At 47.9% G+C, this 27,104-nt stretch overlaps 1 protein-coding gene across 2 annotated transcripts in view; it reads right to left on the minus strand.

Moving 5' to 3' along the window:
- Window positions 1-27,104, minus strand: part of COL5A1 (collagen type V alpha 1 chain) — a 217,881-nt gene that overhangs the window by 14,265 nt on the left and 176,512 nt on the right. For both annotated transcript variants that reach the window (XM_069986748.1, XM_069986747.1), the window contains exons 30-55: window positions 26,686-26,793; window positions 23,986-24,039; window positions 23,141-23,194; window positions 22,520-22,564; window positions 22,353-22,406; window positions 21,982-22,026; window positions 17,759-17,812; window positions 17,592-17,645; window positions 14,979-15,032; window positions 14,357-14,464; window positions 12,276-12,365; window positions 12,136-12,189; window positions 11,326-11,433; window positions 6,439-6,546; window positions 5,299-5,352; window positions 5,167-5,220; window positions 4,975-5,082; window positions 4,107-4,160; window positions 1,207-1,314; window positions 1,055-1,108; window positions 828-935; window positions 668-721; window positions 529-582; window positions 379-432; window positions 222-275; window positions 35-142 (exon numbers count right to left, since the gene is read on the minus strand). In XM_069986748.1, the coding sequence (XP_069842849.1) occupies window positions 35-142; window positions 222-275; window positions 379-432; window positions 529-582; window positions 668-721; window positions 828-935; window positions 1,055-1,108; window positions 1,207-1,314; window positions 4,107-4,160; window positions 4,975-5,082; window positions 5,167-5,220; window positions 5,299-5,352; window positions 6,439-6,546; window positions 11,326-11,433; window positions 12,136-12,189; window positions 12,276-12,365; window positions 14,357-14,464; window positions 14,979-15,032; window positions 17,592-17,645; window positions 17,759-17,812; window positions 21,982-22,026; window positions 22,353-22,406; window positions 22,520-22,564; window positions 23,141-23,194; window positions 23,986-24,039; window positions 26,686-26,793 (1,854 nt within the window). The remainder of the gene's footprint in view (window positions 1-34; window positions 143-221; window positions 276-378; window positions 433-528; window positions 583-667; window positions 722-827; window positions 936-1,054; window positions 1,109-1,206; window positions 1,315-4,106; window positions 4,161-4,974; window positions 5,083-5,166; window positions 5,221-5,298; window positions 5,353-6,438; window positions 6,547-11,325; window positions 11,434-12,135; window positions 12,190-12,275; window positions 12,366-14,356; window positions 14,465-14,978; window positions 15,033-17,591; window positions 17,646-17,758; window positions 17,813-21,981; window positions 22,027-22,352; window positions 22,407-22,519; window positions 22,565-23,140; window positions 23,195-23,985; window positions 24,040-26,685; window positions 26,794-27,104) is intronic.

Genomic DNA, 27,104 nt, shown 5'->3' on the forward strand with positions numbered 1-27,104 from the left:
TCACTTCCTCTATATCAGTTACAGGACTACTCACCACAGGCCCAGGGATTCCTCTTAAACCTTCAGGTCCGGGTTTTCCAGGAGGACCCTGAGGACCAACAAGACCTGTCTTTCCAGGAGGACCCTCCAAGCCTGGTTCACCCTTAACAGATGGAAATAAGAAGCATTAGCGGCTTCCACATTCAGAGGAGGAGACCCGGCACCCGGACACCATTACTTACTTTAGCACCTTTTTCTCCTTGTCGGCCTTCAGGACCCGCAGGACCAGGAGGACCCTGTCACAAGGAGAGAAGAAACATTTCAGGTTGTGTATTCTTTCTAGATCTTTACACTTATAAAGGATTATGTTATAATTATTATAAAGGATTGGATCCTCACCCTCTTCCCTGGTGGACCAGATGGACCAGGCTCTCCAGTAGGACCAGGTGATCCCTACACAGAAAAGTCAAGGTATTATAACCCAATAGTTCTGACAGCTCAGTACATGACTAAGTATGATGAAGATCTGCTGGTGCGGTTGATACTCACAGGTTGTCCAGATTCCCCATCATCTCCCTTGTCACCAGGAGGCCCATCTTGACCCTGAAAAATATCAAGGAAAATATTTAGCAATGAATCTGCATCATGCACAGGACCCAGGACTAGAAAACACCTAGCAATTACTTACAGCGGGTCCAGGTTCACCAGGAGGACCAGGATCTCCAGGAAATCCAACTGGACCCTGAGAAACAGAGAGGAAGCCACTTATCATACTGATGAGGGGAGATTCCTGGACTGGTAATACCTCTGCATAGAAGATGAGATGGGGTGGGTGGGAGTACACTTACAGGGCTACCCTTAGGACCGTCATCACCAGGAGGACCTTTTGGACCAGGAGGACCAGCAGAACCTTGAAGACCTGCTTCTCCTTTTTCTCCTCTTTCACCTTTAGGGCCCTAGAATAAAAAGTAAATATCAGATGATTCCAATATTTTTTGTATTTCCACGAAGCAGTGGTCATTGATGAGATTGGACAGGATGTTATTTAAGTGTCCAGTCATTTTCTACTACTTACTGGTGGTCCAAGTTCTCCAGGAAGACCAGGTTCTCCAGCCTCACCGGGGTCACCCTGTTAATAATACAGAAATAAAAAAAAAGAGTATTAATAGCATAATGGATGGACCTCTAGTGCATCCAGTGGGATCATCGACCACGATCATCACCTACCTTCTCTCCTACAGGACCAGGATTACCAATTCCTCCAGGAGGACCTTGTGGACCGTCAGCTCCGGGAGGACCATTGGGACCTCTGGGGCCGGGTGGACCAGGTGGACCCTAAAACAGAAGGGTAAAGCAGATGGTACTCAATCAGTCTGATCTCTGGTTGGTGTCTGTCACGGTGTGGTCTTTCCAGGTTCAATAGATTTACCATAATTTATGCTAGAAGCTTCATAGCTGGTGTAGATTTCACCGGGACAAACAGGGACAGGCAAAGGTGTACAAAGCCTAAGGGTCGCGTCATACCCGACATACTACCATCATTTGCACAGAAAGCACATCTGTTTTCTCTACATTTACTAAAGGCTGTATTACACGGCCCGACTCTGAGGAGCAAGCGAGTCCGGGGAGGGCCGCCCGGGTGATTGCTGATAATCCAGGCAGCCCATAGGATATAGCGGCGGTCTGCTGCCGTCACTCCTATTACACGGAGCAGCGGAACCAGATCGCTACTATACTATTCGTTTGTCTTTCAACATGTTGAAAGACAAACGACTTCAACGATCAACGGCTGATCGTTGCCTCCTATTCCACGGGACGATTACTGGCCGTAACGGCCAATATCGTCCGATAATCGCTCCATGGAATAGGGCCTTAAGTCAAGAACCCGCAGGATACAGGCCTCAGGCTCCGCTGGTATAGTAATCAGGTCTACAATAGATATGTAATAGCGTAGCCGCCTCCATTCAGCACTAGGGGATTCTTATATATTGTAGGCCAAATGCCCATTTTATGTAAAAGAACTGGTGTCTTGCATACTCTGTGGAGAATTGTGACAACCTCTGAGGGGATGGCCAATCCTAATACTGCTCCACCAATGTCTTTCCTTTCTCTGTGAACCTCACAAATACAACAATTCACTATTATTCTTCGGCTATTAGAAATGGCCTTTATGCACAGGGCGCCCATCAGCAGGCACACAATGAAGAGTGTGTATTGTGATGATGGTGGATATAGGATGCAGAGTGGATTTTGTGATGACGGTGGATATAAGATGGAAAGTGTGTATTGTGATTATGGTGGATATAGGATGGAGAGTATGTATTGTGATGACGGGGGATATAGTGTGAATAGTGTATACTGTGATGACGGTGGATACAGGATGTAGAGTGTGAATTGTGATGGCTGTGAATATATGATGCAGAGTATGTATTGTGATGACGGTGGATATAGGATGGAGAGTGTGTATTGTGATGACGGTGGATATAGTGTGAATAGTGTATACTGTGATGATGGTGGATATAGGATGGAGAGTGTGTATTGTGATGACGGTGGATACAGGATGGAGAGTGTATATTGTGATGACAGTGGATACAGGATGTAGAGTGTGTATTGTGATGACAGTGAATATATGATGCGGAGTATGTATTGTGATGACGGTGAACATATGATGAAGAGTGTGTATTGTGATGATGGTGATGTATGATGCAGAATATGTATTGTGATGACGGTGGATATAGGATGGAGAGTGTGTATTGTGATGATGGTGGACACAGGATGGAGAGTGTGAATTGTGATGACGGTGAATATATGATGCAGAGTATGTATTGTGATGACGGTGGATATAGGACAGAGAGCCGTACTGTGATGATGGTAAATGTGTAAATAATCAGTGTCTTTTTTGGCTTTATGTGAGGAAGTTCTGCTGAATATAATTCAGTGATGTGTGGTTCACTGAAGGTGACCCTACGCTTTGCCTCCATGACCATCCTCTGTTGGCTCCTGAGGCTCTGGATTAATCTTTCCTGCCTTCCTCTCATTATATCTGACACAAGGACGGATCGCACGTTTCCAGTTTGTGGCCCGCTGCTGCATTACTGGAGAGCTCTCGTCTACCGTATATTGTGCTTTTTTAGGAACCGTTAATTAGATTCCAAGAATGAGAGATTATACAGCGAGATATGAGCATTAACTTATTAGCGGTACAGATATATTACCATGCTGAGTGGTTTCCTATTAATGTGGCACTGGCTCTATTCTTCTTACATATAAAGTGGTGTAAGAAATTACCCTGCTATAGTGTACAATTTATTCCACTGCTCCCGGCCGTCTCTACAGATTCACCGAGATATCAGGAAAGGATTTTGCCTCCGGTGGAGAAATAAACAGATTGCTCTTCTATTCTGCTGTATAATCAGGGAGGTTGGTGAGGTGAGAAGGATGAAGCCTCGGATTAATAGATCACTGCTAGGTCCTGATGCCGTGGATGGCAGTGGGAAGACGCACGTAAGTAACACCCCAAGGGGCATCTAAAATCTCACTGTGTATTGTTCGGACATGTTTAAAGTGAAAAACTTTTTTGTTTCAGAAAGTTATATAGATTTGTAATTTACTTTTATTTAAAAATCTCCAGTCTTCCAGTACTTGTCAGCTGCCGTAGGTCATGCAGGAAATAGTATATTCTCCCCAGTCTGACGAAAACTGTCAAGAGCAGGAGAGGTTTTCTATGGGGATTTGCTGCTGCTCTGGACAGTTCCTGACATGGACAGAGGTGGCAGCAGAGAGCACTGTTTCAGACTGGAGAGAATACACCAATTCCTGCAGGACATACAGCAGTTGATAAGTATGGGAAGATTTGAGGGTTTTTTTTAACTAGAAGTAACTTACAAATCTGAATAAGTTTTGAAAACCAGTTGATTTGAAAGAAAAAGATTTTTGCCGGAGTACCCCTTTAATACCCCCAGGAAGGAGTAAGTGCCCATTACAGGAGAGGGAATGTGAACTGACAATAACATAAACCCCATCTTTCCATGCACAGCACCAGCTGCAGGATTAGGACTCACATCCCTTCATAACAACCACCCCCACAGGTCAGCGAAATGGCCGATAAGATGCAAAGGCAAACTTACCATCTGACCAACGTCTCCGGTTTCTCCCTTTTCACCAGGAGGCCCAGGCAAACCCTAAGGAGAGAGAAGAATTGTAGAGAAATGTAAGAACAGACCGGCTGCATACACGGTGTACACTGGATCATAGAAAGCCATGTATCAGTAGGATACACCCAGCGGCATAGGAGTGTGGGCCTCAGCTAACATCCCTCCGACTTCTCATGTACGTTTTGTATTTAGCTGCAATCAGAGTCATTTTCCCCTATGATCAGTGTAATGTGATATTTGCATTGTTCTACGTCAGCCATGCTGAAAATACATTCTGAAGGATGAAACAGATTTGCGCATTTCCATAAGGATTCATCACTATGGACATGCAGGTTATGTCACATGAATGGTATTCAGGGACAAACAATGGCGCAGCTATAGATAGCAGTGTCTCCCAAGCTGTGGCTCCCCAGCTGTTCCAAAACTACAACTCCCATCATGCTCAGGTGAGTGACAGCTGGTGAGCCACAGGTTGGAAGTGTTCTTCAAATGAGTCAACTAAGGAATGGTTTATATGGAGGGAAGGGGGGCTGGTTTAGGCAATGAGCCCCCTGTATAACACAATAATAAGCACAGTTGCTGTGTGCTATACTCCCATTGTCTCCGCTGGTTTTCACCAGACTTGTAAGTCTCTCGATTTAACCCATTCTCACGTATTTCCTATACAATCCTTCAGGTAAGTGAGTGTTCCCATCTGTGTCCCACTGGTAAAACGCTGGACACCATGATGGAAAAGTCAATGGGGTCTGTTGTATCCCCATGCAGCACCACCATTATTCCTGGATGGAGAAACATTAGCAGTACAAATGGCCTCTATAGTGACATATGGTTTAGTCATCACCTGCAGTCCTACAGGACCGGGTGGGCCGGGGAATCCTCTGGGACCTTCATCACCTTTCTGTCCAAAGAGACCTTGTTGCCCCCTAGGTCCAGGCTCTCCATCTGCTCCCTGTAATGGAACCAAAGACACAAGCTCAGAAGCGACTTAGGAACACGAATGTCAGAAGGTAATGAATGGAGATGGTTTACTCACAGAGGGACCAGGCTGACCGATTGGGCCCTGAGGTCCTGATGGTCCGGGTGGACCCTGTGGAGACAGAAATCTTTATATCCTGTTTTATATAGGACAATTAACAAGCAGCACTGAGCAAAGCGCACGCCACACCTGTTCTCCCTTGTCTCCTCTGTTTCCCTTCTGACCCGGTTCACCAATTTCACCCTGCAAGAAACAATAGTGGTCAGATGTGCAGCAGACAGTGGCCTGGTGTCATACAGTATAAGAGTGGACAGGACAGACCACGTCTAATATCTGACCATACTGTCTAACATGACACTACTAAGGACGGACAGAGTCAGAACCTCCCTGTCACATTATACAATCACATGAACAGCAGTCATCCATATTGACCAATGAGAAGGAATATTCCGATAATAGAACAAAGGACGTCCCTCTCTAATATGGGAAACAACTAGGAGCGCGGCTCCATGTCTATTCCCTCATCAGTCAGTGAAGGTTCTCCATAGAGTCACAGTTTGGAGACCACTGTTACTTACCATGTGAGTGTGACGCCTTATTCACACATTCAATTTATCTGTAATTGTGAATCCACAATGATGGACACATTTAGTACACATTGATTTCTATTGGGCTCTTCACACTGTCCCTAGTTTTACAGATCCCCAAATCGTGACACAAAAAAAATAAGAATGTCCTAGATAGAATGTCCTGAATGCGGCCTAAGGGCCCTTTTACACGGAAAGATTATCTGACAGATTATCTGCCAAAGATTTGAAGCCAAAACCAGGAATGGATTTGAAAAGAGGAGAAATCTCAGGCTTTCCTTTATTACCTGATCTCTGTTTATAGTCCATTCCTGGCTTTGGCTTCAAATCTTTGGCAGATAATCTGTCAGATAGTCTTTCCGTGTAAAAGGGCCCTAAGGCTGAGGAGTAGTTTTTGAGGACGGTATATGAAATCTTCCACAATCTTCATCCACAATCCACAAAAAAACCGGCCGTATTGCACCCGTAATCCGTATTTTTTTGCAGGACGGTAAATAACTGGAAGGTGAGAGTTAAATCAGTGGGAATGGTTTAAACGCTTCCATGGACTTCATTGGACAATCTGTGCCGCAAATACTGTCCCTACTAGAGATTGTCAGTAACTTTTGCAGACCCGCAAATATACAGACTGTGTAAACAGCAGAACTGAAATCAACAGTAGGTGTGAATACAGCCTAACTGTAGCGTCTATAACATGTGACGTTGTATACTGGAACCTGGACGGGTCGCTCAGTCAGCTCACCTTATCTCCATCTTCACCTGGTGGGCCGACCGGACCGGCAGGACCTGGGAGACCAACGGGACCTTGGATGCCATCACGTCCTGCAGGCCCCTGGGGACCTTTTTCTCCCTGTAGACAGAAGACACAAATGTAAGGAGGGAAGAGCCATCCCAGCGAGCCGGTTCTCATGGTGTGGGTCACCAGTACAAGGTGTATGGGGGGCTCCTAACTCTTTCAGTAACCATCAGGGCTCTGACTGCGCATTATTTTACAGACTTCTCAGTGTCACTAAAGTGCTGAGAGCGATGCAGACATCCAGCCAGATGCAGTCCTTCTATATCAGACTCCTATAATGTCACGCAGAGCTTCCATCTCATCTGTAAATAACAATAGAAGCGGACCCTTCCCCTGACTGGAAGGCTGGATGGCTCATTAGCGGAGACGGAATAGCTAGGCTTCTAGCGGTCGGGCTCGGCTATTGTTTAAGCGCTGAGTAACTCTGCTACATCATGAATCCTGGGAGGCGGCAGTAAATGGCTATAAATAATATAGATGGGGCTTCTGATGTGAGGTGAAGGCCGCCGCTCCCCGCAGCCCCTTATGAAGTTGTTTTGCTGGCCCCGGATCTGCCATCTTTGTAATACGCCACGTAAGCAAAAAATTCACTGATGAAAAAAACCCTTTAATAACCAGAATCAATCAACATTAACGTCCCCGTTCAATTGAAATTCAGTCCTGCTCATAGCCGCGTCCCGGCGGGATATGGAACATGTTGTACGGTGTTTGATTCTACACAACATAATCACAGGCTGGTGGTGGGCGCCCCGAGACTTCCCGGCATATACGACAAATCACACCTGCTGAGCAGGAGCTGACCGTCTGATGTGATGGGACCGGCCGACAAATTACCGAGTAATCACAGCAGACACCGCTATCACCTACAGGCCCCCAAATATACCTGTATGGGGGAGGGGAGGAGATATGGGGGGAAGGGGTGCAGATATGGGTTTGGAGAAGATATATGTATGGGAGAGGGGATGGAGAGATATGGGGGGAGAGGATGGAGAGATATGTGGGGAGGGGGTGCAGATATGTGTATGGGGGAGGGGATGGAGAGATATGGGGGAGGGGGTGCAGATATGGGTTTGGAGGAGATATGTGTATGGGGGAGGGGTTGGAGATATATGGGGGGAGGGGATGGAGAGATATGGGGGAGGGGGTGCAGATATGGGTTTGGAGGAGATATGTGTATGGGGGAGGGGTTGGAGATATATGGGGGGAGGGGATGGAGAGATAGAGGGGGAGGGGGTGCAGATATGTGTATGGGGTAGGGGATGGAGATATATGTGTATGGGGTGCAGATATGTGTATGGGAGAGGGGAGGGGTGGAGATATGGGGGGAGGGGGTGCAGATATGTGTACAGGGGAGATATGTGTATGGGAAAGGGGAGGGGTGGAAATATGGGGGGAGGGGGTGCAGATGTGTGTGTGGGGGAGAGGGTGGAGATGAGTATGGGCGAGGGGGTGCAGATATGTGTATGGGGGAGGGGGTGCAGATATGTGTATGGGGAAGGGGGTGAAGATATGTGTATGAGGGAAGGGGTGGAGATATGTGTATGGGGGAGGGGGTGCAGATATGTGTATAGGGGAGGGGGTGGTGAGATATGTGTATGGGGGGTGGAGATATGGGATTGGAGAAGATATGTGTATGGGAGAGGGGATGGAGAGATATGGGGGGAGAGGATGGAGAGATATGGGGGAGGGGGTACAGATATGGGTTTGGAGGAGATATGTGTATGGGGGAGGGGTTGAAGATATATGGGGGGAGGGGGTGCAGATATGGGTTTGGAGGAGATATGTGTATGGGGGAGGGGTTGGAGATATATGGGGGAGGGGATGGAGAGATATGGGGGGAGGGGGTGCAGATATGGGTTTGGAGGAGATATGTGTATGGGGGAGGGGTTGGAGATATATGGGGGAGGGGATGGAGAGATATGGGGGGAGGGGGTGCAGATATGTGTACAGGGGAGATATGTGTATGGGAGAGGGGAGGGGTGGAGATATTGGGGGAGGGGGTGCGGATATGTGTGTGGGGGAGGGGGTGGAGATGAGTATGGGCGAGGGGGTGCAGATATGTGTATGGGGAAGGGGGTGCAGATATGTGTATGGGGGAGGGGGTGAGTCGGTATGGATGATATGACATCAGTGTGGGAGATATGACGCCAGTGTGGATGGTATGACGCCAGTGTGGATGATAGGACGCCAGTGTGGATGATATGACACCAGTGTGGATGATATGACACCAGTGTGGATGGTATGACGCCAGTGTGGATGATATGACGCCAGTGTGGATAATATGACACCAGTGTGGATGATATGACACCAGTGTGGATGATATGACACCAGTGTGGATGGTATGACGCCAGTGTGGATGATATGACACCAGTGTGGATGATATGACACCAGTGTGGATGATATGACACCAGTGTGGATGATATGACACCAGTGTGGATGGTATGACGCCAGTGTGGATGGTATGACGCCAGTGTGGATGATATGACACCAGTGTGGATGGTATGACGCCAGTGTGGATAATATGACACCAGTGTGGATGATATGACACCAGTGTGGATGATATGACGTCAGTGTGGATGATATGACATCAGTGTGGATGATATGACACCAGTGTGGATGATATGACGCCAGTGTGGATGGTATGACGCCAGTGTGGATGATATGACGCCAGTGTGGATGATATGACGCCGCTGTGGATGATATGACGCCGGTGTGGATGATATGACGTCAGTGTGGATGATATGACGTCGGTGTGGGAGATATGACGTCGGTGTGGGAGATATGACGTCGGTGTGGATGGTATGACGCCAGTGTGGATGGTATGACGCCAGTGTGGATGATATGACGCCAGTGTGGATGATAAGACGCCAGTTTGGATGATATGACGTCAGTGTGGATGATATGACGCCAGTGTGGATGATATGACATCAGTGTGGGAGATATGACGCCAGTGTGGATGATATGACGCCAGTGTGGATGATATGACGCCAGTGTGGATGATATGACGCCGGTGTGGATGATATGACGCCGGTGTGGATGATATGACGCCGGTGTGGATGATATGACGCCGGTGTGGATGATATGACGCCGGTGTGGATGATATGACGCCGGTGTGGATGATATGACGTCAGTGTGGATGATATGACGCCAGTGTGGGAGATATGACGTCAGTGTGGATGATATGACGCCAGTGTGAATAATATGACACCAGTGTGGATGATATGACGCCAGTGTGGATGATATGACGCCAGTGTGGATAATATGACACCAGTGTGGATGATATGACGCCAGTGTGGATAATATGACACCAGTGTGGATGATATGACGCCAGTGTGGATGATATGACGCCAGTGTGGATGATATGACGCCGGTGTGGATGATATGACGCCGGTGTGGATGATATGACGCCGGTGTGGATGATATGACGTCAGTGTGGATGATATGACGCCAGTGTGGGAGATATGACACCAGTGTGGATGATATGACGCCAGTGTGGATGGTATGACGCCAGTGTGGATGGTATGACGCCAGTGTGAATAATATGACACCAGTGTGGATGATATGACGCCAGTGTGGATGATATGACGCCAGTGTGGATGATATGACGCCAGTGTGGATAATATGACACCAGTGTGGATGATATGACTCCAGTGTGGATGATATGACGTCAGTGTGGGAGATATGACGTCGGTGTGGATGATATGACATCAGTGTTGATGATATGACCTCAGTGTGGGAGATATGACGTCGGTGTGGATGATATGACATCAGTGTGGGAGATATGACGTCAGTGTGGATGATATGACATCAGTGTGGATGATATGACGTCAGTGTGGATGATATGACATCAGTGTTGATGATATGACCTCAATGTGGGAGATATGACGTCGGTGTGGATGATATGACCTCAGTGTGGGAGATATGACGTCGGTGTGGATGATATGACATCAGTGTGGGAGATATGACGCCAGTGTGGATGATATAACGCCAGTGTGGATGGTATGACGCCAGTGTGGATGGTATGACGCCAGTGTGGATGGTATGACGCCAGTGTGGATGATATGACGCCAGTGTGGATGATATGACATCAGTGTGGGAGATATATGACGCCAGTGTGGATGATATGACGCCAGTGTGGATGGTATGACGCCAGTGTGGATGGTATGACGCCAATGTGGATGGTATGACGCCAGTGTGGATGGTATGACGCCAGTGTGGATGATATGACGCCAGTGTGGATGGTATGACGCCAGTGTGGATGGTATGACGCCAGTGTGGATGATATGACACCAGTGTGGATGATATGACGCCAGTGTGGATGGTATGACGCCAGTGTGGATGGTATGACGCCAGTGTGGATGGTATGACGCCAGTGTGGATGATATGACGCCAGTGTGGATGGTATGACGCTAGTGTGGATGGTATGACGCCAGTGTGGATGGTATGACGCCAGTGTGGATGATATGACGCCAGTGTGGATGATATGACGCCAGTGTGGATGGTATGACGCCAGTGTGGATGGTATGACGCCAGTGTGGATGGTATGACGCCAGTGTGGATGATATGACGTCGGTGTGGATGATATGACACCAGCGTGAAACTTCAGTCAGCAAATCATTAAAAATCCATAATTTTTATTAATGCAGCTCTAGACACTGCACAGATCAGTACAGAAGGCTGATGACCTCTGCAGTAAGGATACGGGTAATATCAGTGGAGTTCATTGGTTACTCACTGGCCCCATAGTCAGGTATACAATGCCATACTGGTATATAACTGTGCAGGGCAGCTAAGCTTGGAAGTGATGTGAAGTCTGCTTTGGGGTGTACTTACTGGAGCGCCCTTTTCCCCGGCAGGCCCTGGTGGTCCTTGAGGTCCTGGTCTTCCTGGCAATCCTATTGGTCCAGCTGGGCCTGCAGCACCTCTTTCACCGGGAGAACCCTAGAGCGGAAACAAAGTAACGGTGTAAGGTATCACATCATATTATAGAGCAGTGACTCCATAGGTGATGTGTAAGGGTTAGACATGCAAATTGCAATAATAATAATAAGTCGCTGAGTGAAGGTTTCCTTCCGCTCAGCCATGTACCATCAGTCGGAGGCTGCTGGACTATCAGATGGCTCCTAGCTGAGGGGCATTTAGTTGGATGCCAGATTAGCAGGATTTATGCTGATTGGGTGCCGGATGGATGTGCTTTTTATGTCTGACTGATAATGTGGCATCTGTCGGGCTCCGGCACTTACATGACGTGAAAACCCAATCACCAGGTGGAAGAATAATCCCATCTAATTAAACAATCGCAGCCGCTCCGCTTCATACATGTAATTTCATTCCAATTAAAATACCACTTTTTCCAGAAACCCGTGTAAAATTGCCAATTTAAGTCTAACAAAGAGATTGTAATAAGACAGATGATTCCTATCGCACTCGTATTTACCACCGCGTGAATCGCCTCCTCCGCACCAATTGCAGTTTAATAAATGTAATATTTTAACCTGCGGAGTCATTAATGACGGCTGGGCTTTACACCGCTTAATTATCCTGCGCTGGGGCGCGGGGAGGAGCGCCGGCGTCTTTATCACACACATTCATCCTGCTCTTTACTGGGACTATAGTGATTGAGATGGGGGGAGGGGCACTTACTGCTGGGCCTGGTGGTCCCGGGGGCCCCTCGTTGCCTTTCAGTCCTGGAGCGCCCTGGAGAGGACAGACAATGTTACATATCATTTTATCTGTAGTATCCACAGCTTTGGTGACTCCCCTTCTGGTGGTTTGTTACTCACAATAGGACCGGGCAGACCTCTTTCACCGCTGAAACCTCTCAGACCTGGGGGTCCATCCTTACCAGGCAGACCTGCTGGGCCGGGGTCTCCCTGAAGCAGACAAAATTAGAAATTATTGCAGAAATGTTCACTGGGATTCTGAGATTTCCACACCTATGGCAGTAATATGGTACAGAAACCCAGCTCCCACAAAATGGTGAAGAAACCCCATAGTAACAACTCCCTGCGCTTTCAAATACAGAAAAGTGACATGAAGGCATGGTCACAGGTAAGTAAGGACACATGGAGGTATGGTCACATGGAGGTATGGTCACAGGTAAGTATGGTCACATGGAGGTATGGTCACAGGTAAGTATGGTCACAGGGAGGTATGGTCACATGGAGGTATGGTCACATGGAGGTATGGTCACAGGTAAGTATGGTCACAGGGAGGTATAGTCACATGGAGGTATGGTCACAGGTAAGTATGGACACATGGAGGTATGGTCACATGGAGGTATGGTCACAGGTAAGTATGGTCACATGGAGGTATGGTCACAGGTAAGTATGGTCACAGGGAGGTATGGTCACATGGAGGTATGGTCACAGGTAAGTATGGTCACAGGGAGGTATGGTCACATGGAGGTATGGTCACAGGGAGGTATGGTCACATGGAGGTATGGTCACAGGTAAGTATGGTCACAGGGAGGTATGGTCACAGGGAGGCATGGTCACAGGGAGGTATGGTCACAGGGAGGCATGGTCACATGGAGGTATGGTCACAGGGAGGTATGGTCACAGGGAGGCATGGTCATAGGGTGGTATGGTCACAGGTAAGTATGGTCACATGGAGGTATGGTCACATGGAGGTATGGTCACAGGGAAGTATGGTCACAGGGAGGTATGGTCACATGGCGGTATGGTCACAGGGAGGCATGGTCACATGGAGGTATGGTCACAGGGAGGCATGGTCACATGGAGGTATGGTCACAGGGAGGTATGGTCACAGGGAGGTATGGTCTCAGGGAGGCATGGTCACATGGAGGTATGGTCACAGGGAGGTATGGTCACAGGGAGGCATGGTCACAGGTAAGTATGGACACATGGAGGTATGGTCACATGGAGGTATGGTCACATGGAGGTATGGTCACAGGGAGGCATGGTCACAGGGAGGCATGGTCACAGGGAGGTATGGTCACAGGGAGGTATGGTCACATGGAGGTATGGTCACATGGAGGTATGGTCACATGGAGGTATGGTCACAGGGAGGCATGGTCACAGGGAGGTATGGTCACAGGGAGGTATGGTCACATGGAGGTATGGTCACAGGGAGGTATGGTCACATGGAGGTATGGTCACATGGAGGTATGGTCACAGCTAAGTATGGTCACATGGAGGTATGGTCACAGGGAGGTATGGTCACAGGGAGGTATGGTCACAGGGAGGTATGGTCACATGGAGGTATGGTCACATGGAGGTATGGTCACAGGGAGGTATGGTCACAGGAAGGTATGGTCACAGGGAGGTATGGTCACAGGTAAGTATGGCCACAGGTAAGTATGGTTACATGGAGGTATGGTCACATGGAGGTATGGTCACATGGAGGTATGGTCACAGCTAAGTATGGTCACAGGGAGGTATGGTCACATGGAGGTATGGTCACAGGGAGGCATGGTCACATGGAGGCAAGGTCACATGGAGGCATGGTCACAGGAATGTATGGTCACAGGGAGGTATGGTCACAGGGAGGTATGGTCACAGGAATGTATGGTCACAGGGAGGTATGGTCACAGGGAGGTATGGTCACAGGGAGGTATGGTCACATGGAGGCATGGTCACAGGAAGGTATGGTCACAGGGAAGTATGGTTACAGGGAAGTATGGTCACATGGAGGCATGGTCACATGGAGGTATTGTCACAGGGAGGTATGGTCATAGGTAGGTATGGTCTCAGGGAGGCATGGTCACATGGAGGCATGGTCACATGTCTCCACACTAACTCCCAGCTGACATCTGGCCTCTGTGCATTGCCCAAGGGATATTTTTTGAGAAAACACCATGTATTCTCTACAGTATTCTCCTCTGCTGAACCCCACAACACACCTTTGAGCCTTCTTTGCCAGCCAGACCGGGTAATCCTTGTTCGCCAGGTGGACCGGGAGGACCTGGGTGGCCTCTTTCACCCATTGGACCAGTTTCTCCAGTCGGACCCTAGAAACAATCATCAGCTTACCATATATATAAGAAGACGGGAGATGTATGTAGATGTCCAGGATTCTGCATTACCTTATCTAAGCTACAAGGGGGGGACGATTAGTCTACGACCACTGGAATGATATCTCATGCCCTCATCCACAAGGGGGCACCATCCAGAGAAGTGTCGGAGGGATGGCAGCACATCTCAGCTACTCTTACTGTCCGGGGAATCCTTACTAGTCAGAAGTAATTTGTCCCCTGTGTGAAGCCTTCAGGTCCTATACGACGGGTAACAATGCTATCTTATTCCTCCTCCATTAATATTTAAGAGGAAACTTGAGCGCAGCTAATCCCCTGTTCTACAGAATTACATCTGATAGCAGATAATGGGCCGAGATGAAGGACTTGGCTGGGGATCACAGAACGCCACCGCTACTGAAAGATCTGGGAAATTATGGCAATGTAATATGTCGTTCTTATCAAAGAGCCGTCGGCTTTCCTAAGCGGTGACAGATTCCCAGTCACTTACCTGGGGACCGACGACACCAGGAGGACCCGGGGGACCAGTCTTTCCTTGGAAACCCTGGTAATGGGAATAAAGAAGGTGAGATGAGGTAGAAGGACAGAGACGTAAGTGGCAGCGGATTCCTTAGCTGGTCACTGTGTACAGGAACTGATTAACATTCTGGCGGCCATGTTAACCAGGAAGACGTATCGATCAGATTCCAATACTAAGATAAAGCGACTGCAACATGTAAGTGACAAGGTCAATAGGAGGGACAGCGGATGTCGCAGACTGCACCATAGTTCTATAAGCATTCAGGCGGCTACATAAACCGAGAGCAAGAAAAAAACGAAAACAGGTTATAGTTAGAGGGACAAGGGGGTGGTGGTGTACGAGGGGAAAAGGGATGGGGGGGGGGAGAGAGGGACGGGGGAGGGGAAGAGAGGGATGGGGAAGGGGAAGAGAGGGACGGGGGGGAAGAGAGGGACGGGGGGTGTAGAGAGATGGGGGAACGGGAAAGAGAGTGACGAGGGGTTGTACAGAGATGGGGGAACGGGAAAGAGTGACGAGGGGGTGTAGAGAGATGGGGGAAGAGAGGGACGAGGGGAAAGAGAGGACCGGGGGAAAGAGAGAAGCGAGAGGGACGAGGGAAAAGAGAGATGAGGGGATGAGAGAAGTGAGGAGGAAGAGAGGGACAGGGTGTGTGTGTGTAGAGGGATGGAGGGAAGAGAGGAACGGGGGGAGAGAGAGACAGGGGGAAGAGAGGGACAAGGGGAAAGAGAGGGACGGGGAGGAAAAGAGATATGAGGGGGGTCAGAGAAGTGAGGGGGAAAAGAGGGACGGGGGGGAAGAGAGGGACAGGGGGGAAGAGAGGGACAGGGGGTTGGAGAGGGAGAAGGGGGGAAGGGGAAGAGAGGGACAGGGGGAAGAGAGGGACAGGGAGGAAAAGAAATATGAGGGGGGTCAGAGAAGTGAGGGGGAAAAGAGGGACGGGGGGGGGGGAAGAGAGGGACAGGGGGTTGGAGAGGGAGAGGGGGGAAGGGTAAGAGAGGGACAGGGGGAAGAGAGAATCGAGAGGGACGGGGGAGAGAAGGATGGAGGGGGGGTCGAGAGGGACGGGGGGGAGTGGGTAGGGGGGGGGTAGAGAGGGATAGGATGCAAGAGAGGGATGAGGGGGGCACTTACCACCGGCTCTGAAATACAATCAGCAAATGGATGAAAGTTAGAGAATGACATGCAGCATGCATCGCATTAAGAGGTCGGGCATAAATCCATCCCATCTACTGTAGCTTACCTGCAGGATACTGGAGCATTTATATTCAGCATTGTCAATAGGGATTTATGCACTGCAGCTCCATGTATTACATGTATAATATCGGAGCCCAGATGCCGACAAGTCGACCACCTAGCTCCAAATGTGGAGTATTAAAGGGCACATAGGATCAATCTACAGAAGACTAAGTCACTGTGTAAGTTGTACTCCTGTTTTATACTCCAGAGCAGAACTCACTATTCTGCTGGGTGGTATCAGTTCTGAGACCTTCACAGTTATGAGTGCAGCTCTAAAGTATAAAACAGAATATAAAGTGAAACTTAAGGACCAAGATGGACTTAACTGTATTTATTGTGCAGGAGGTGTCTATTGATTATTTATTGGTATATTTTTGTTTATCTACAGGATGTAAATACATGCGATAGACTAATTCTATATGTGACCTGTGTTATACCTATAGGTATACAAGCCCTCCTGTTATATTAGACTACTGTCTGCGTCTCCTCAGCGTCTGACCACGGCCGGCATGCACTGGATTTTATTGCTTTGTACCAAATGCTTTTTGTGCATGAAATCATGTGAGAATGGAAAAGCTTAGCGGCCAGAAAATCCTTCCTGTATCCTACTAGTCCCCATGCAGGAACGGCCCGGCCCCGACAGACCTATGTGCACAGCGGCCGCTGCAGCGGGATTCAGCCTCCAGAAGCAAGTTATTACATGGAGAGGCCCATGCGGTGCAGGTACGAGGCACACGTGCAGCTCTGAGTGTATCCAGCCCCAGAATCTAAGTAGTGACACAATAACCGGAGATGACGGAATCGATCCGCTGTCTTCAAGATTTGCAAATCTATTCGCTGGGCCGTCATTTCAATTCACCAAAGCGTGTCGCAAACTCAGCAAATCGAGTCCCCAATGTATTGGAATGGTGGACGAACCAGGAGGCGTTGTGCCGCGATCCGCCCAACATTATCATAGACTAGGGAATGGAATCACCGAGCTCGTGATCCACCTTATCAAATCAATGAGAAGACCCAGCAAAAAAAGATTCACCCTTCATACAGAGAAACCGTTCACTCTACCCCTAACACCATGATTCACCCTGTAGGGGGCGCTATAGGCAATATATGTGCTGGATAACTGGCTACAGTCTAGCTGGTGTTTGGCCCTTCAGAAATCATCGTTACTCCAACCGGACCGGAATAAACAGGGGGATTTCTTTAGACCCCTCCATGCAGCTGAGGAGACACACACCCTGCAGCAGAACCATGGGCGACATCTCCTCATCTACAGGGAATGGTTTAGAGCAATCACACTTCCAGTCAGGTCAGATGCAAGGATGAGAGATACCAGTGCCGTGTACTCACAGTTTCACCTCGCTGGCCGGGGTGGCCGGGGAGTCCGTCTTTCCCTGGAGGACCCTACAATTAAAGAAAAATGATCAGAACTGAAAAAGTTCCTCCAAAACCTTGAGGGGTGAGCATAGATATAGAGCATACGAGTCCCCACGTATGGGGAGGGTTGTGTAACTTACAGGGGGGCCCTTCGGTCCTGGAAATCCAGTGGGTCCTTGAGGTCCGGGTGGTCCCTGCAGTAACACAAAGTCGCATTAGAGAATAACACCCAACCTTACTATTCACATGAACAGGATTTATCCTGGCGTCACATGCATTTGCCATCCTACTTCTCAAAGCTGGAACTAAAGCCGGAGCTGGCTGCATGTACGGGGCGGATGAATGAGGCATTCTGGGTACGGCATGCTGCTCCTGTACCCTGTGTTGTCAGATCGGGTCGCAGTTCTGAGTTCCCTTCTTTAGACCATAAGCAATGGATCTAGTCTAATGTAAAGCAGCGGCTTGTCCTGTGCAATGAAACAGCTGGCTGCAAGCATGAGAGGGGGCAGGGGACGCGGGAACGTATACGTCATGTTAATGCGGCCTGCAGAACAGAACCAGATGCCATTCAGCTTCTTCAAGACAACAGCGCAGAGTCCATATCCTGGACCGGAACTCAAACTGCCCGTTCTAATAGAGTTAGAACGTCTGACAACACTCGGTGGTGACTGACTACAGGATTACAGTCCTGGGTGGCACCATGCTACCACTACTACTCCAGCTCCTACTAAGCCTTGTAGCTCCCGAGTCATGCAGACCAACCTCGACCTCTGACCTCACAACATTTGGCTTTTGTTGCATCTGATTATTATATTCCAGGCTAAATCAAACATCAATCTCATTAGTGACACATAGACAAGGATAGAGAGTGTCTGTCAGGAAGGCGTCGTTTCTTCTATTACCCCCCCATATTGCTCCTGACTGATGGATCTGTAGGTTCGGGGTCTATCTATAGTCCGTGATGACACCCACAAAGCTAAAGGACCTCTTATGGGGTCTCCACTCCCTGCGAGGCTCCAGCTGCACTATAACTCCCATCATGCCCTGACGGCTGGGGGTTGTAGCTTTGTGGTGAGACACAGGTTGGGGACAATGGTCTCCATCAATGCTTCCTATCATGCCGTATTAGGCTGAGAATAATAGGGAGGAGGGGCCGATACATCATGTGCCGAAATCTGGTGCAAATAGGGGTTAGTAGGATAAATGTGGAGCGTGCTCAGCGGGAGTGTATGTCACCAGACACAGGTGACCAGGATGGACGACGGCCTGCAGCATCCATCCACATAGGACTCCCCAGCCTTCAGCTACAGGGGGAGAAAGGTTATACTACTGGTATGGAGGCGGCTCAGATCTGTGGTGACCTGTGGACGAGCATTACCCTTGAGGTCACGTGACTGTGCTGCGAGTATTACCCCACGTGGCCACAGTATTTACAGTATTACCCCACGTGGTCACAGTATTTACAGTATTACCCCACGTGGTCACAGTATTTACAGTATTACCCCACGTGGTCACAGTATTTACAGTATTACCCCATGTAGTCACATGACTGTGCTGCGAGTATTACCCCAGGTGGTCACAGTATTTACAGTATTACCCCAGGTGAACACGTGACTGTGCTGCGAGTATTACCCCACCTGGTCACTTGACTGTGCTATGAGTATTACCCCACGTGGCCACAGTATTTACAGTATTACCCCATGTGGTCACAGTATTTACAGTATTACCCCATGTAGTCACATGACTGTGCTGCGAGTATTACCCCAGGTGGTCACAGTATTTACAGTTTCACCCTATGTGGTCATGTGACTGTGCTGCATTACCCCAGGTGGTCACATGACTGTGCTACGAGATTTACCCCAGGTGGTCACAGTATTTACAGTTTCACCCTATGTGGTCATGTGACTGTGCTGCGAGTATTACCCCGGGTGGTCAGGTGACTGTGGACTGTACAAACTCATTGAAGAGACTTCCTATTATACGTGCAGATTCCCATGGTTTAGCTGGTAGGGAACAGTTTGTTTCCATGTGGGAAAAAAACAAATCACAGGATCAATTCACATGCACAGGATCTGCAGCATTCAGCCCTGTGGTTACACTGATATCTGATGCAGATCCTGTACTTGTGAAAAGTCCCGTATAGGGGACAGTGTCAGTATCATCCTGTAATGTGGTGGAGGAGGCCACAATGTAAGTGTCTCTTCTATAATACAGTAAGTGCTCTAAGGCGGTGTCCTCCCATACATCAGTGCAGTGTCCTCCCATACATCTGTGCAGTGTCCTCCCATACATCAGTGCAGTGTCCTCCCATACATCAGTGCAGTGTCCTCCCATACATCAGTGCAGTGTCCTCCATACATCAGTGCAGTGTCCTCCCATACATCAGTGCAGTGTCCTCCCATACATCAGTGCAGTGTCCTCCCATACATCTGTGCAGTGTCCTCCCATACATCTGTGCAGTGTCCTCCCATACATCTGTGCAGTGTCCTCCATACATCAGTGCAGTGTCCTCCCATACATCTGTGCAGTGTCCTCCCATACATCAGTGCAGTGTCCTCCCATACATCAGTGCAGTGTCCTCCATACATCAGTGCAGTGTCCTCCCATACATCTGTGCAGTGTCCTCCCATACATCAGTGCAGTGTCCTCCATACATCAGTGCAGTGTCCTCCCATACATCAGTGCAGTGTCCTCCATACATCAGTGCAGTGTCCTCCCATACATCAGTGCAGTGTCCTCCCATACATCAGTGCAGTGTCCTCCCATACATCTGTGCAGTGTCCTCCCATACATCTGTGCAGTGTCCTCCCATACATCTGTGCAGTGTCCTCCTATACATCAGTGCAGTGTCCTCCCATACATCAGTGCAGTGTCCTCCCATACATCAGTGCAGTGTCCTCCCATACATCTGTGCAGTGTCCTCCCATACATCCGTGCAGTGTTCTCCATACATCAGAGCAGTGTCCTCCATACATCAGTGCAGTGTCCTCCCATACATCTGTGCAGTGTCCTCCCATACATCAGTGCAGTGTCCTCCATACATCAGTGCAGTGTCCTCCCATACATCAGTGCAGTGTTCTCCATACATCAGTGCAGTGTCCTCCCATACATCAGTGCAGTGTCCTCCCATACATCTGTGCAGTGTCCTCCCATACATCTGTGCAGTGTCCTCCCATACATCTGTGCAGTGTCCTCCCATACATCTGTGCAGTGTCCTCCCATACATCAGTGCAGTGTCCTCCATACATCAGTGCAGTGTCCTCCATACATCAGTGCAGTGTTCTCCAAACATCAGTGCAGTGTCCTCCCCTACATCAGTGCAGTGTTCTCCATACATCAGTGCAGTGTCCTCCCATACATCAGTGCAGTGTTCTCCATACATCAGTGCAGTGTCCCCCATACATCAGTGCAGTGTCCTCCCATACATCAGTGCAGTGTCCTCCCATACATCAGTGCAGTGTCCTCCCATACATCAGTGCAGTGTCCTCCCATACATCAGTGCAGTGTCCTCCCATACATCAGTGCAGTGTCCTCCTATACATCAGTGCAGTGTCCTCCCATACATTAGTGCAGTGTTCTTCCATACATCAGTGCAGTGTTCTCCATACATCAGTGCAGTGTCCTTTATACATCAGTGCAGTGTCCTCCCATACATCAGTGCAGTGTCCTCCCATACATCAGTGCAGTGTGCTCCCATACATCAGTGCAGTGTCCTCCCATACATCAGTGCAGTGTCCTCCCATACATCAGTGCGGTGTCCTCCATACATCAGTGCAGTGTCCTCCATACATCAGTGCAGTGTCCTCCCATACATCAGTGCAGTGTCCTCCCATACATCAGTGCAGTGTCCTCCCATACATCCGTGCAGTGTCCTCCCATACATCAGTGCAGTGTCCTCCCATACATCAGTGCAGTGTCCTCCCATACATCAGTGCAGTGTCCTCCCATACATCCGTGCAGTGTTCTCCATACATCCGTGCAGTGTCCTCCATACATCAGTGCAGTGTCCTCCCATACATCAGTGCAGTGTCCTCCATACATCAGTGCAGTGTCCTCCCATACATCCGTGCAGTGTCCTCCCATACATCAGTGCAGTGTCCTCCCATACATCAGTGCAGTGTCCTCCCATACATCAGTGCAGTGTCCTCCCATACATCCGTGCAGTGTCCTCCCATACATCAGTGCAGTGTCCTCCCATACATCCGTGCAGATTTAGCATAGTACTCTATTGTATTTTCATCCACGATTTTTTACTGAACCAGGAGTGATACCTGGCACAGTTTATACTCATAGTTTTACAAGTCTGTGTTTTTTTCTATCAAACATGGTTTTTATATCCGGCGTTAACTAGGCCACATCTTACCCTTTCACCAGGAGGACCAGCGGGGCCATCCCCTCCAGAGTTACCCTGCGGACAAAGACAATAGACACGTTACAATCTATAGGAATACAAACTATGATAGAGCTGTGCTCCCAAACCAATCCCTCTAAAGCTGTTGTAAAACTACAGTTGACATTACGCCTGACATGATGGGAGTTGTAGTTCTGCAACAGCTGGAGAGCCTGGGGTTGGGGAACACAGCTTCAAAGTAGTATGGGCATGATGGGAATTGTAGTTTGGAAGCAGCTAGAGAGCCACAAGTTGGGACTGACTGATTTAGAGACTAAAGGTGACGGACTGAGGGGGAATGGTCAGCATAGAAGGTGAGGAGAAGATGATAAAACGGATCTCACCTTGGGGCCTGGCTTTCCGGTCGTTCCCCTTGGACCTCTTTCACCACGTGGACCCTTCAGAGAGAATGACAGGTACAGATGAGTACAGGTGAACAGCGTGTATATGGTGATATATATATATATATATATATACAGTGTGGTGGTAACAGGGAATGGCCGTCTCTTACCGTTGGACCTCGTTGCCCCCTTGGACCTGGTTTGCCAGGGGTTCCCTAGAAGAGACCAAGCAATAAAGCTATAAGAGAGACAAGAGCTTAATAACAGGTCCCGTCCCCTCAGGCCACAATCCAGGCTACTGCTCTGGGGATATGAATTAGACCTGTGCAGACTTTTCATTTACTCGAGAGGACAAACCCTTTAAGGACAAACTTATAAGAAAAGAAAAAAACATCTTATTACAGAATAATAAGCTTTGAGCGGTGGGGATGGAAGCAAATCTGTCTATGGCGGCAGCCGAGGAATAATAATACCGCGCTGACATTCACCACTAATTCTTGATAGCTTTTTCTTACCAGCTCAGCGCAATATTATATTGGATTTTCCCTGTATTATTTTAGAGGCCTGAGCTCTGAGATCAGAAGCTGCATGTAAAACCTCCGACAATCGCTCTCCCAGTACACGAGGGATTCTGGGTCCTCAGAGCCAGATGGAAGGGGGAGGGGCGTAGCGTAATAGTATTATAAATTATGTCGCAGCCATTGATGAGCACAATGTCCGCTGTCGCCATGTGACTGGCCGCTATCTGGACGATTAGAATCACAGGCTGTATCGCTGTATGGTGTACTTACCCTTGTGCCCTTCTCTCCATTCGCTCCTGGAAAACCTGGAAATCCGATCGATCCCTGAAAGTAATGTGAGAATAAGATTTTATTTAGAGCTTAAAGGACAAAGAAAAATCACCTTAAAACAAACAGGAAAAAGGCGGTCGTACACCTCCAACAGCTGTCAGCCGACGGCTAATGGTCCTGATTCTCTCCGTACACATGCACACAGCTGGCCTGGCTGAGCATGCGTGTGATTACAGAGGGAAGAAAACAGCTGTCAGACAACAGTTAAAGGGGTACTCCGATTATATAGCTATATAGGTTTGTAGTTTACTTCTTTTTAAAAATCTCTAGTCTCCAGTACTTATCAGCTGCTATATGACCTGCAGGAAGTGGTGTATTCTCTCCAGTCTGACACAGTGCTCTCTGCTGCCACCTCTGTCCATGTCAGGAACTACCATTTGGGCCTGTATTACCTTTGTGAATATTCTCTGCAGACACTGAAGATTTCATTTACTTTACAACTATAAGAATATAGAAAGGTGATGCTTTACAGCTGTGATAAGCTAAAGGCCATCGGCTGCACTACACATCCCAGCAAGGTCAGGAGATGAGAGTGCTGTATAGCAGGCTGCCCTGGTCGCTGGATCCTCCTTCTTCTTCTGCTCCTGTAATGCCTTTCCCTCGATTTCTCGCCTTACGTGTGAAATCTGCTGCTAAATGTATTTAGTGATTAGGAAATGGCGCAGTAAATGTGATTCCGAGCTGCTGAAGCAAACAATCAATAACACTTTGTATCCGCCAGGATTATATAAGAAGATTATCCCGAGAACCACATCACATGAAGGACGGAGACCGCAGGAAGTTACCTTTGGACCTTGTCTTCCCGGGTAACCTGGTAATCCTGGAACTCCGAGCTTTCCCTGAGGAGAAGAGACTGGTGGTTAATGTCTGTTACCCAGCAAAGCTATGATATACTACACCGTAATAAAGATATACTACACCGTAATACAGATATACTACACCGTAATAAAGATATACTACACCGTAATACAGATATACTACACCGTAATAAAGATATACTACACCGTAATACAGATACACTACACCGTAATAAAGATATACTACACCGTAATACAGATATACTACACCGTAATAAAGATATACTACACCGTAATACAGATACACTACACCGTAATACAGATATACTACACCGTAATACAGATACACTACACCGTAATACAGATATACTACACCGTAATACAGATATACTACACCGTAATAAAGATACACTACACCGTAATACAGATATACTACACCGTAATACAGATACACTACACCGTAATACAGATACACTACACCCTAATACAGATATACTACAGCGTAATACAGATATACTACACCGTAATAAAGATATACTACACCGTAATACAGATATACTACACCGTAATAAAGATATACTACACCGTAATACAGATACACTACACCGTAATAAAGATATACTACACCGTAATACAGATATACTACACCGTAATAAAGATATACTACACCGTAATACAGATACACTACACCCTAATACAGATATACTACAGCGTAATACAGATATACTACACCGTAATACAGATACACTACACCGTAATACAGATACACTACACCGTAATACAGATACACTACACCGTAATACAGATATACTACACCGTAATACAGATACACTACACCGTAATACAGATACACTACACCGTAATACAGATATACTACACCCTAATACAGATATACTACACCGTAATACAGATATACTACACCCTAATACAGATATACTACACCGTAATACCGATATACTACACCGTAATACAGATACACTACACCGTAATACAAATATACTACACCGTAATACCGATATACTACACCGTAATACCGATATACTACACCGTAATACAGATACACTACACCGTAATACAGATACACTACACCGTAATACAAATATACTACACCGTAATACCGATATACTACACCGTAATACAGATATACTACACCGTAATACAGATACACTACACCGTAATACAAATATACTACACCGTAATACAGATATACTACACCCCAATACAGATATACTACACCGTAATACCGATATACTACACCGTAATACAGATACACTACACCGTAATACAGGTATACTACACCGTAATACAAATATACTACACCGTAATACAGATACACTACACCCCAATACAGATATACTACACCGTAATACCGATAAACTACACAGTAATACAGATACACTACACCCTAATACAGATACACTACACCCTAATACAGATACACTACACCCCAATACAGATATACTACACCGTAATACAGATAAACTACACCGTAATACAGATATACTACACCGTAATACAGATATACTACTGACAGATATACTGACACTTGGGGTACAGGATAGTGACACTTGAGGTACAGGTTAGTGATATGCTGACACTTGGGGTACAGGATGGTGACACTTGGGGTACAGGATAGTGACACGCTGACACTTGGGGTACATGATAGTGACACTTGGGGTACAGGTTAGTGATATGCTGACACTTTGGGTACAGGATGGTGACACTCGGGGTACGGGATAGTGACACTCGGGGTACAGGATGGTGACACTTGGTGTACAGGATAGTGATATGCTGACACTTGGGGTACAGGATAATGACACTTGGGGTACAGGATAATGACACTTGGGGTACAGGATAGTGACACTTGGGGTACAGGATAGTGACACTTGGGGTACAGGATAGTGACACTTGGGGTACAGGATAGTGACACTTGGGGTACAGGATAGTGACACTTGGGGTACAGGATAATGACACTTGGGGTACAGGATAGTGACACTTGGGGTACAGGATAGTGACACTCAGGGGCACTCCGCTGGTATAATTCCCAGCAGGATATGATACACGTATGTGACCCAGTTTCTGCAATCTTGTTGCCTCGGTTAGACGCCTGTTTTCCTGCCGTCTATGACAGATCGTCTCCCCGTGGTGACAACAGTGACTGCGCAGATGAAAGGAAGCAATAAACTGCTGTATTCTATATATTCTATAGCAGGCGACGTACAGGCAGGAAGGCCCAGATGCCATGATGGAGGTAATTGTGAGCGTTCAGCCGGCAGCAGCCTCTATCTGTCACTGGGAAGGAGATGAATGGATTCATGAAGGAGGGAAGAGTCTCTGAAGTTCTACTCATTAGATTGTAACTTGGAGGAATATCTGCATCCTTCAAAACGACTGCCGAGCGCTGGAAGGGATGAGCGCCGCAGCCAATTACGGTGTCAGTGTTTCTCGGCAGGTCGCGGTTCTGCTCAGGACATCACATGGGGGAGAGAGAATACTTCTAATGATGTGGCTAGTGCTCCTCTCCTCATCCGTGTACACGGGATTATTAGGAACATAATCCTCTCATTCCCCGACATTTCTCATGTGTCTCACTGATCAGACAGAATAAATAGGTGTCACCCCCCGCTGATCACTGCCTACAGGGGAATGGCAGCCATGTAACCTAATGAGAACACAGACATCACCCACCTTCTCCCCAGCAGGACCAAGAGGACCGTTCTCTCCAGAAGGACCGCTTCTTCCCTTGGGACCCTCAGGGCCATCTTCACCTCTGGGACCAGAGGGTCCAAGTTCACCCTGGAGGAACATAAAGAGAGAGTAGAGTGAATGTATAGTAACATGGCGTCTGATAGGATGTGCACAGAACGGTATCAATATGAGAAGGATGGGATGGATCCCCAAGAAACAGAATGGACGCCGGTTTGGAGCATAATTCATGTACAGTAGATGACAGTACATCCGCAGAGCTGACACTAGGGATCCAATTAGACGTCATTTTTAACGTTAAACAATGAATGATCGCAAATAAGATTGTTTATCGTTAACATAATCCTAACCATATCCTGTGCCTCCCCAACCAGCAGCATCTCCCAGCATGGCCGATATCC

The sequence above is a fragment of the Dendropsophus ebraccatus genome, chromosome 10 (assembly GCF_027789765.1).
Source record: "Dendropsophus ebraccatus isolate aDenEbr1 chromosome 10, aDenEbr1.pat, whole genome shotgun sequence".
In the NCBI taxonomy this organism is placed as follows: Eukaryota; Metazoa; Chordata; class Amphibia; order Anura; family Hylidae; genus Dendropsophus; species Dendropsophus ebraccatus.